At 35.7% G+C, this 12,350-nt stretch overlaps 1 protein-coding gene across 4 annotated transcripts in view; it reads left to right on the top strand.

The window, feature by feature from the left end:
* LOC149690368 (homeotic protein female sterile-like) overlaps positions 1–10,807 on the top strand; it is a 36,374-nt gene extending 25,567 nt beyond the window's left edge. For 3 of the 4 annotated variants that reach the window (XM_089869903.1, XM_089869905.1, XM_089869902.1), the window contains 6 exons: positions 2,394–3,104; positions 3,182–3,375; positions 4,177–4,347; positions 4,442–4,533; positions 5,894–6,155; positions 7,336–10,807. In XM_089869903.1, coding sequence (XP_089726029.1) covers positions 2,394–3,104; positions 3,182–3,375; positions 4,177–4,347; positions 4,442–4,533; positions 5,894–6,155; positions 7,336–7,401 — 1,496 coding nt within the window. In that variant the 3' untranslated portion in view covers positions 7,402–10,807. The remainder of the gene's footprint in view (positions 1–2,393; positions 3,105–3,181; positions 3,376–4,176; positions 4,348–4,441; positions 4,534–5,893; positions 6,156–7,335) is intronic. The other variant, XM_089869904.1, reaches the window with a different exon arrangement.
* The last annotated feature ends 1,543 nt before the right edge of the window (positions 10,808–12,350 follow it).

Genomic DNA, 12,350 nt, shown 5'->3' with positions numbered 1-12,350 from the left:
TGGCGTAGGTCATAATAGGCAAAACAAAGCTGTAACATGCAGAGATAACTATACCTAAATTTTAATAGATTTGTGTTTGATACTTCAAGAAGTGATATCTAGTTTATTAGGGAGAAAGTAGAAGAGATGACTAAGTATTCGCGCGCCATAGTCCCAGTCCCCCTTTCAAAATACAAGGGGGGACGTAAAAGGAGGCCGGGCTATTTCGCTGCCTCTCCTCAGTCGGAAAATATGATTGTAATTTTCGTCATTCGCGTCGTCGCGCTGACGTGAGTTTTCAAGAACCAATGAGATGCTGGTTGTAATTTAGAGGTGGGGATTAACTCCGGACCCTATACGTTTGGACTGGAGATAAAGCTAGATTATAAATGTGGTGCGAATCTATACCTTCTTCCTAATAAACTAGATATCACTTCTTGATACTTAATTATTTTAAAATAATGGCAAATTTTTGAAAAGTGCCGATAAAATAAATATGTTGAAGGCAGCCCATCAATAATTCGTATCAGTTACGTTACGTGTCTATTTTCTTAAGCATGCATGCGCTTTTGTGCCTCCCAGCATTGATACATACGGGTTTTTTAAAACATATCCCGTCTAAGTTGAAACCATAAAGAAATTAGTATTCGAAATTAGCCTTATTCCTGATCAGCGCCACCTACCCATAGCGGCGACTTTGAGAACTACTGTAAGCGGCAAGCCAATCAGATGTCGCTAAAATCTGGTGACGTCACTGACTGGCACTCTCGGGTCTTACCAAAAATGACGTCACCAGATTTTAGCGACATCTGATTGGCTTGCCGCTTACAGTAGTTCTCAAAGTCACCGCTATGGGTAGATGGCGCTGATCAGGAATAAGGCTAATTGGTTTCCGACCGTAATATTTAAAATAATATGCATGGGTCTGAATATAAGCCGCCACCGCTAAGACTGGTACCAGTATAGTCTCTCTCTAATGGTACCAAAAATCGGTGTAAGTTTATAGTTAATGTAGGTATTGAGAAAATCCTTTTTATTAATTAATAATTAATAAAATAAATAAAGGGTTAGTTAGATTAATTATCGTGGCGAAATAGGGAATGAAAATACGTCTTTTTTTTTTTTTTTTCGTCCCGAAGTCTTAGATTGTCTTTTCTTCTGTTTTCTTTTGGATTTCAGTGATAGAATATTGAGAATGAGGCCTATGCGAAAAGTTATGGGAAATAAATACTATAGATGGAGACTTTAACACACTTTTTCAGGTAAGATTACTGGGTCCTATCATTACAATTATTATACGTTTAATTACCCCCCCCCCCGCCCAATACATTTTATAGCGACGTTTTATTATAGAAATTATGCCCTGAACACCTTTTGTCGTGTAGCATGCCAGATAAGTCTACAGCAGCTTTAGCTTCAATCATAAGTTTATAAGATATGTTCTATAAGTTGTCACTGGTTACAAACTGGAGCTTGTTGTCATGAAGTGACGTAGGTAGGTCATAGATTTAAGGTAAAGTGACGCCTGGTGAGGCGTTGTCAAAGGATTAGTACAGACAAGAAGTGATATCTAGTTTACTAGGGAGAAGGTATAAATTCGCCACATCCCTAGCTTTATCTCCAGTCCAAACGTTGCTAGGTCCGGAGTTAATCCCCGCCTCTAAATTAAAACCGACATCTCATTGGTTCTTGAAAACTTACGTCAGCGCGAGGCGAATGACGAAAATTACGTATTTTCCGACTGAGGAGAGGCTGGGAAATAGCCCGGCCTCCTTTTACGTCCCCCCTTGTATTTTGAAAGGGGGACTGGGACTATGGCGCGCGAATACTTAGGCATCTTATACCTTCTCCCTAATAAACTAGATATCCCTTCTTGGTACAGACTAAGTAGGATTAGATGGACTGAAAAATTAACCACCGAGTGCAGGACTTCAATTTTCGTTTGTCGTTCTCGAACTAACTCGAACTGTACGTCTCTAGCATTACGAAGTATACGTAGTGTCACACTTATGGAACATATCTTATAAACTTATGCTTCTACGTATTTAAGCTTATCTAGTTTAAGAAATAATGCTTAAAAGATCGGATTTCGCTAAGTTCGAGCAGAGCATTCTTTAAAAGCGTATATAACGTTGTATTTTAACACTATTAACTACTTCCTTTAACTTTATCTTTACCACTATACTAACTAACAAACTAATAATAATTGCTGCTGCTGCCAAGGCGCTATAAACGTTTATCGCTGTGCAAAAGAATATTTTGTTATATACTTCAGTGTGATCTGAAACTGTTAGCTTATGAGCCATTCCCGTCTTTATAAAGAAGGAATGAATATATTGACGCGTATCTATGCTACAGTCTCCGAAAAGATAAAGAATGTAAAATGTTTTGCGTTGATTTTGTTCAATACTCAGGCGCATTGTCTGGAGTAGGAGGTCTACCGCCACCTCTACTAATACCGTCTCCTTCGCACACGGCGGCGGCGGCGGTGGTCCCGTTACCGACTGGCCAGCAGCAACAACAGCAAATGACGCTTAACCAATACAGCAACAATAACTCCTCCAATAATTCTCTGATTACCATGAGCATGGCGTCGCTAGTTAGTAGCGCGCAAACGACTCAGTCCCAACAACAAGCGCCTGCGCAACAGCAAATGCCTTCGCTCCAGGCGTCTAACCAACCCCATCAACAGTCTGTCATGTCCTCGGAGCAAGCCTTCTCGTCTCCCAGTACTCCTTCGTCAATTTCCACACCACCATCAGTCATGACTCCGAATTCGTCCTTACCCCCTCCTCCGAAACTAACACCCGCCCCCGAGATGAAAGGCCGAGGGAATATGAATAATAATAATAATAATACTAACAATCAGGGTATGTTAGGAGGATCTAGTATGGGTGGGGTTCTTGGAACGGGTACGGGTGGTATGCACAACCTAACTCAGCAACAGATTACGCAACAATTACAACATCAATTGTCGCAATTGCCACCTTTATTACCAGCTTCAACCAGCCCGTTGCCATCAGCGTTAACGCCCCCACCTCCTATCCTATCTAAGAGTCGAGATGACGTTTTACCGCCAAATTTAATGCCACCGGCAACGAGGAATTCTGATAACTTTCATTCAAGTAGGCGTGCAACTTTCGTATAAAGACTATGGTGACCTTTATTTCAGCGACGTTTAAAGGTTGACATATCTTTTCAGTGCCATTGAATCTTCCTACGTCATTTGCCCAAAGTCAAGCCCAGAATAATAATAACAACAACAATCAGCCCCCGCCTCAACAACAACCTCAGCAGCAATCCCAACCTCCGCAGGTTACTACGAATGGTGAAAAGCAACGTGCGGAATCGAAGAACAATTCGAACTCAGCTCCTATGACAGCTTCTTCCAAAAAGGTATGACGTCGTGTCGTCTTTTACTTATATCATAAGGACATCATCTCTCTAAGGGCCCAAGCGCATCTATTAGCAAAAACATCTAGTTCTGCTAGATGTGACGTAGATTTTGTATAGGGGCTCCTTCCGAATTTTTCGTGAAATTCGCGGGAGAGAAAAATAATTTTCAAAATCGGCCACGACCGATATCCTAAGCCGGTCGTGGTCTAGACGCGAGCTCTGAGATAACGCTCCCAAGCGGTTGGGAATCAAACTAAAACAGGCGGGGAGGCGAGAGAGGAAGGACTGAGGGGAAAAAATAAGTAAGAGAATTTCCAGAACCCCCCCAGCTCTCTCAGACACAAGAGGTAAATTCGCGCTTAGTTAAAATCACGAAGAAGAGCTGTCGTGAGAAATCTTTGAAGGAGGGGAAAATGTTCAACGCTGGGTTACTCTGCAGAGAATGCGCTCGGCCTCTGTTTAGGCTATACAATTATTATACCACTTGAGATGAGACGGATGGCTGACCAAATCGGACATACATACATTTCAACCGTAACATAGAATCTTGGGCCCTTAGAGAGATGATGTCCTTATGCTTATATTAATGAGAAAACCCTTATGTGCGAAAAGCATGTGTTACATACGCGTGTTTTTGACAAATGTGAGGGAAGATTAATTAATAAGCTGTGTTTATCCGACAAATCAACTTCTTCGTATATAAGTTGTTTTGTTTCATGACATAGAAACATTCGTTAACTTAAACTGCAATTATTTACGTTGCAATATGAGTAAACGATCACTTTTATTGCGTAATTTCAGCAACAAATGGAACCAAAACTTCGAAATTTTACGTCATGGTCGAGTCTGGCGAAACCGACCGCGTCTAATAGTCCAGTTAGTGCTCAGCCAGTTACTGGTGCCATCAAAGCAGCCTCAATGGATAGTAGCTTCCAAGCTTTCAAAAAACAAGCGAAAGAAAAGCAAGATAGAGTAAGTTAAATCTGATTTTAATTGTGTTTAATGCCGATAGTTTTTATTTTGCGCTCTTGAAGTACATAGTTTATGGTTTTAATTTATATTACAGCAAAGACAACTCATGGAACAACAAGAAATGAGGCGGCATCAAAAGGAACAAGCGGAACGGGAGAGGCAACGCGCTGAAAGAGAAAAATTAAGGTAAAATTTAACTTTTGTAATTTATTATTATTATTATTATTATTATTATTATTATTTTTAAGTATATGTTATGTTCTTGATTATTTATTTATTACTTTGCATTTTTGATGTAATGTAAATGTAATTTTTTACCAATAACCCATAATAGTTTATGCATATACCATATAACAAGTCGACCCAAGGGCTCGTAATAGCAGCCACATCGTTATCTATTTAATTAGCACACAAATAAAAAGAAAATAATTCAAAGACCATAAAAAAAAATCAGAAGTGTCCGACCCCACAGATAAAAATAATTTGTAAAATTCAAAAGTATCCGGCCCCACACAAATGAGAGATACCCTCCCTCCCCCTATTCCAGACACTTTAGATATAAAGTAAAGGATGGAAACTCCCGAATGTCCCATCGAGTCTCTATGGCTCAGTGGTAGCGTGTCTTACTGTTGCGCCTTTAATTAAAATAGAACGTCTAACCGAGCTCAGCTACCCCTATTGGTGGGTTGAGGTACTATCGAGTTCCTTTTAAGCTAAAATATAACGATAACGAAAGCGACAACCCCGGCCACAACTACTATTACTACTACTACTACGGCTCGGGTCAAACTAAGAGCCTCATCGTATACTACGATGTGGCTAAAGAAACTAATAGCTTACAATTAGAGGTGCGCGAATACCACTTTTTGGGTATCAAACCGGTTATCGAATACCAAAAATTTACGTAATCGAATAACGAATTGTTAGACCTTGGTAAATTTTTTACTACTACCCAATTTAAAGCGAATAGTTAAGCCTTGTATTCACGAATAGTTAAGCCTTGTATTCACGAATAGTTAAGCCTTGTATTCGCGAATAGCTAAGCCTTGTATTCACGAATAGTTAAGCCTTGTATTCACGAATAGTTAAGCCTTGTATTCGCGAATAGCTAAGCCTTGTATTCGCGAATAGTTAAGCCTTGTATTCGCGAATAGTTAAGCCTTGTATTCGCGAATAGTTAAGCCTTGTATTCGCGAATAGCTAAGCCTTGTATTCGCGAATAGCTAAGCCTTGTATTCGCGAATAGCTAAGCCTTGTATGTATTCACGAATAGTTAAGCCTTGTATGTATTCGCGAATAGTTAAGCCTTGTATTCGCGAATAGTTAAGCCAAAAACAATCCACACATTCCGTGTTTCGCAAAGTGTTACTCAATTATCTCAGAGTTAAATCTAGCATGAACAATTGCACTTAAAACACTTCGTGACAATGTGATTGATGCCTGTATGTAAGTAGCATGCCACTTGAGCATGGATGTTCAATGGTAAAATATAAGCCTATAAACATAATCAAGAACTTGGCAAAAAAAAAGTCTCAAAATCTGATAGGCATGCGAATTATAGGGAGAAGGAGGAGGAGGAAGCCTTGGAGAAAGCTCGTAAGAGTCACATGGAAGATATCGCCAGGCAGAACCAAGAACATCAAGCTCAACAACAGGCAGCAGCCGCCGCCGCTGCTTCCCAGAAACTTCAAGACCAACAAGCCGCCGCTAATGCCGCTGCCGCGGCAGCAGCCGCTCAGCCAGTGCAAACGACCAGTGATAGAGAAAGGCTAAGATTGAGGGAACAAGAGCGTAGGAGACGAGAAGCGGTGAGTTATTATTATTATTATTATGAAGTTTTACTCTTTTTGGTTTTGAAAAGCATGGTGATAAAAGTGTCAAATTTATTCTCCTATAATGTATGGTGGCGCTTGCATATCCCCTTGCCATTACTCTATTGCCCCAGCTCTGGGTGGCGTACGTTCCAAAAACTAAAAGCCAGATTTGCAAGGGAAGGGATATGCGAGTGTCCAGAGAATTCCTTAAGAAGGGTCGCGTTGTCTTAGAATTTAGCGGTAATAGACCTTTTCGATGTAAAAAAGGGGTAGGCAAACCTCAGTTTCGGAATATACAAGAAGGGGTTGATACATTGATAACCGTCTCTGCGCGTGCTTTCTCATGATACAAAAAGAGTACACCGCAGGCGAGATGGGAGGCGGAGTTTTACCCCCTTGTTTTGTAGAATAGGCTTATACCATGGAGCAAAAGATCGTTTCGACGTAAAAAAAAACGTGGTAGGCAACCCTCAGTATCGGGACATACAAGGGGGTCGATACATTGCCATCCGTCTCTGCGCATGCATTCTCATGATACAAAAAGACTGCTGCGCAGGCGCCAAAAGCGAGATGGAAGGCGTGTCTGTCTCTGTCTTAGTTACATCGAAATGGTCTATTCTTGAAAGTAGTAAAAATAGAGACTTGCGGCGGTACTGCGCGTTACGCAACCTCGCTCTAGTTTCCACTCATGAACCATAATGGGCGCGGCAAGGGGTTAAAGCTATGCCCGAATTATTGAACATAAGTGTAGTTCTAGTAGGTGTAAAATAAGTGTCAAACACCCTTTTTTACGTTTGATTTTGAGTTATTTGATTTCGTGCCTGAACTAAAACTAAAACAATTCCAAGTATGTTGTTTGTGCGAATTGAGCATGTTCTAATGATTACGTTTACGTTTAACATGCATTTGAATCAATCAATGTACCCACGCGCGCAAACTGAATTTATAAGGGTTCAAAGGTCGCCACACTCGACATGGATTCTGTTTCAGTTTTGTTTGCGCGAAATCAAATTTAACCAATATCATACTGGCCATATTAAGGTTCTTAAAACCCTTGATATGGTAATTAAGTCTATATTGGACAATCGTTATAGCCTTTTGATTAATTTTATTCTTAAGTACGTTTGTAAATTAACCCATAAATTGATTGCAATTTATAAAACCGCGCGTACAGATGGCTGGTCAAATTGACATGAATAGACAAAGTGATATCATGGCCTCATTCGAAGGAACGCTATGACGGCATAAGAGTGTTTCACTGTTGTTGTATTTTAAAATATTTTCACTGTTAACTTACGCGGTTTACGCGATGTTGAGTCAAATACCTTCGAGAACACATCACCTACAATTACTCGCGCTATGATTTTTAACGGATTTACGCGCGTTTAAACAACGGGTTTTCCTACTGCGCAAATGTTTACGCAAATGCGTAAAAAACAACTATATTAAAATACACGGTATTTAATAAATAAATAAATAAGCAAACAAACAAACAAGCAAAAAATAACTCAAGGCGTTGTGAACTTAGAACAAAATTCGTCGATATTAGATTTTTTCTGTTTCGAGAAAGTTTGTGGGAATTTTTTTTTTTTTTTTTTTTTTTGACTTATTTAACACCGAGGAAAAGAAGTAACCCCTAAATTAGTGGTCTCATTTTGTAGCTAATGTGTCATTGAACAAATTTTCTTTCAATTTTTCTTCCTTCTTGCGAAACCCTTAATTTTTGTTAACATATTATTCTCAAGATACATGAAAAAAATATTTATCGCTAGAAATAATTAAAAAGGTAAGAAGTGCGTTGCGTACGTTAATTAATTACGTGTGTTTTTTTTTTTTTTTTTTTTAATTAATTTTTCGTGTGCGTAAAAATGTGTGTTTTGTACAGTTCAATCATCCTATTGAAGAAAAAAAAGTATTCAACAAAAAAAAATTTAATTAATTATTTAATTAACGTTCAATTAACGTTAATTAAAAAGTATATTTAAAAGAAAAACATCATTCCAAAAAAAAATAATATTAAAATTTAAAAAAAAAAAACCGAAAATACATTTTTAATACATAAACTGGTTCCTAAGTCAAAAAAGCAAAAAAAAAAAATATGTAGGGAAAGGATTAAAAAAAATGTGGACGTTTGAATTAAACACTCTTCAATTAAAAATCACAAAATATTATCAGATATGAATCCCATATTTAAATAAATAAATAAAAACTGCTTCCGCCAACGTTATTGGCAACAAACAAACACGAGTAATTACTTTAGGAACTCGTAGGGGAACATCGAAATACAAATTAATTAACATGTTGTTGGTTTTTTTTCCCGCTGTGACTGCACAAGAAACAAAATTATAATATTATAGCCAAAAACTGAATTGAACTGAACTGAACTGTGTTTAGTGGAATATAATTAAATACGGCCATTGTTTATCTATCATCATACAATATTTAAAGGATTTTTTAGATTTAAACAACAATCATTTAGTGGAGATACAAACCAAAATAAATTGAGATGCAAAACAATTAAATAAAAAACATACATACATGATACAAAATAAAACATATAGTAATAATTTAATACGTGAAATGAAATGAAATGAAAAAAAAAATGTACCGAATTTTTACATTAAAACACAAACGACTATTTCCCCTCTTGTACAGATTTAACAATACAGAAAAATTAGGTAATGTTTTCTTCGAGTTATTTGGGTATAAAGACGTGTAGAATTGCGAGTAACCCCCTTTTTCTGACGTATAGCACTTAACACTTAACGTATAGCCTTGCTCACTTCAAATTTTCATTTTTATCTCTTAAGTGAAAAGTTCACATGAACGAGTGATAACATAACATATAGCCTTTCTGGCTGTATTTTTCATACCTTATAATCACTTAGTTATGGCTATATATACTGAATGAATGAATGTTTCGTTCGAAGGGCATTTTGTTTGGGGAAACGTTTTTTTTAGACAATTACGGTTCAAAGGTTAAGTTCTGACAGTAAAACGTCTGCAAGGAAGTAGAGTTAACATCTAATGTGAAATTTTGGAGGTTCTTGAACGGTTTGAACGTTTTTGTTTCATGGTTTAGAACAAGGATGATGGGTAATCTGAGATAAATCAGCGTGCTAATTAACTGTGGCGCAACTCAGGTTGGGTGGGACATCATAAAATGGGGGAGGAATAGTCGGAATCAATCGCGATTGGCTAAGAAGGAGTACAGACGAACCAATTACAATTGAGTCCGACTATTCCTCCCCCATTTTATGGAGTCCCACCCGACCTGAGCTGTGCCACAGTCTGCACGCACACCGATTACTCTCAGATTACACATATTGTTTAGATCTCAGGGTCTGAATTAGACATTGTGTTATGTTATGTTGTATTGTAATTGCCTAAAATATACTTTTCAATGTAAGACCATTAGTTAAGTAACTTAATTTAATTTTAGTTTAAAATGTCGGTATTTATCTAACATATATATGCAAAAACACGTTAATTAGTTCATTTCTACATACATAAATACATACATACATTAACACACTTAAAAATTAAAACTAAACCCGTGATTAAATTAAAAAGAAAATTCCGGTATATAATAATTAAGTGTATTTAATTACATTTTAATTTTGAAACCAATGAAAAATTAATTACTTCCCAATTTTTAATAAACCTAATGAAAAAATATATGGTACTTTCTATAAATAGTGTAAATAAATAAATAAATAAATAAAGAAAAATAAATTCTAAATTACAAATTCATTTTATATCTAAATTTAAATTATCATCTTGTACGTTTTTTGGAAGATTAATCATTGTGGAAAGGAAATTAAATTATCTCAAAAAAACATTTAAAATTACCGCAAAATAGAAGAAAAATTTAACAAAACAAAACGCGGCCAGAGCAATTTTTTCCATGTAAAAATTAACGAAAAATACTAAACAGTTTTTGGCAAATATATTTAAATATATATTAGCCAAGTTTAATAATGTTAGAAAAAAAAATGTGGCAATATAAAATACAAAGAAATAACTAGGGTATGTCTTCGTAAAAAAAAAATGCTGAAACTATTTGAAAAAGTTGCTTATTTTTGGTGTAAAATGATAAATAGTGAATTTCAACCAAATTTAAAAACAACAAAATAAGAACATTTTAATAACCAAAAAAAAATAAATTAAAATTAATCTTCTTTTTAGTTTTTTCGTTACTTTAAAAAACAAAAACAAAAAATCGCTGGAAGGTAAATGCTGGCGTAAAAAAATACCTTATATGCTCACAATTGTATATTTCCAGGCTATGGCTATACAAATATATTTAAAAGAAAAAACAATGATAATCATGCAATTTTCAAAAATAACAAAAAAAATACAAACTGAATAGCTCTTATAATCCTATTTAATGAAAAAAACCAAAAAAAAAAATACAAAAAAGGTAAAAAAAAAGTATATATATATATATATAAAAAGTAAACAAACAAAAACTATAAATGGCCTGAAAATGGTAAGACAATTTGTGTTTTTTAATAATATCATACATAGTTTTCAACTGATGACGCCAATTGTAAGGTTAAGAACTTGTGATAGCCTAACTAACCCCTTCGCTCCATACCACGTAATCCTTCGCTGTTTATGGCTTAATTAGTTTTCTTTCTTTTTTTTTTTTAATCATAATTTAAAAAATTATTGCGTCTTAAGTGTGAAAAATGTGCCACAAAAATTTGTACCTAGATATTTTCAATTTGAAAATTAATTTTGTAGTATATCTCAACAATCGAGCGACAAAGTCAAGTAAACTACCTAAATCTACATGGTAAAAACGTAGATAAACTTCTAAGGGAAATGAGGTAACGTAACGTAACAGTTACGTGTGGGGATTTTTTGGAGAAACGTACGTCACTTAATTCGCACTGAGAGATTTGAGTAGCTGCATGCTTTTTTCCATTCATGTCCTGTCTAGAGTCACTTAGTTGATTAGTAAGTAAATAATTAGTTGAAGCAGATCCGGAATTTGTTTTACAAACTATAGAATACCGTTTTGTCACTGTGTGGTTACTTAATTAAATTAACTCTTTTACGGAGAATTTTTTGAAAATGACGTGCGGATATAAATTAACAGAAGTATTTTGTAAAAAAAAGTAAGAAATTACGAAAAAAAATAAGTAACACGAATTATTGTATATATAGTAAAAAATTAAGTTGTCATATTCGCAAAACGTTCGTCTACACGCTGATCAGTTGCCGTTGCATTACATAATCATTTATTTCCCCAAAGTTCAATTTTACAGCAGAGTAAGTTTGACTTTAGGCTGGTCACCAGTCTCCTCACTGGACACTGCCGGCTGAATAGACACCTGCACCTACTGGGCATCGTTGATGACCCACTCTGTAGGTTCTGCCGGGAGGAAGAGGAAACCTCCTCCCATATCCTATGTTGCTGCGACTATCTCGCGGCCATGAGGTTTGAGCATTTCGATATGCATACTATGGAACCTCACCAGTTCTCTACTGTCTCGGTCAATCGGATTCTCCGATTCATCGAGGCGACAGGACTCTTCGCAGTCTAACCAGTTCGGGGCGCACAATATACCCTTGGTATCGGTGCTCGACGCGGCGACGCGTCACCCCCTTCAACAATAACAATAACAATAACAATAACAAAGTTTGACTTTACTTTCACGGAGTAAACATTTATTTTTCAGCAATTTGGAAGTTAAATAAGTTTTATTTTAGCAAACGTAATTTTTAAGTAAATTGCAATTGATTCGATCTTTTTTGCAAAAACTTGATTTTTTTTTATTACAGCTAAGGTTTGCGCTAATTTCAAAATTCCTCTTACATTAGCTAATAATTAGTAAATGTAAATTTCTCGATATCAATCTCAAAATATGGTGCTGCTATTGTAAAAAATAAATTAAAAATTTAAATTTTCCAATTAAATAATTTTGAAAAAAAAAAAAAAAAAATTATAATTCATCGGTAAAAGTAATAGTTTTTGTATAAATAAATACTCTCGTACAAAAAAAGACAAAAAGCGTTTGTAAAATTTGAAATTAGCCATTTTAATTAGAAAAAAATATTGTACTTATTTCGAGATAGTTCAGTTTTTATTAATATTAATATTAATATTATTTTAAATTTCAAAAAAATATTTTTTTTTTGCGAACGATATTGTATTCTTGTAAACATTTCTCTTTTTTT

The sequence above is a fragment of the Phalangium opilio genome, unplaced genomic scaffold (assembly GCF_054372755.1).
Source record: "Phalangium opilio isolate 3A_F unplaced genomic scaffold, DU_Popi_V2 ptg000031l_1, whole genome shotgun sequence".
In the NCBI taxonomy this organism is placed as follows: domain Eukaryota; kingdom Metazoa; phylum Arthropoda; class Arachnida; order Opiliones; family Phalangiidae; genus Phalangium; species Phalangium opilio.
This window is presented reverse-complemented; position numbering and strand designations above follow the sequence as displayed.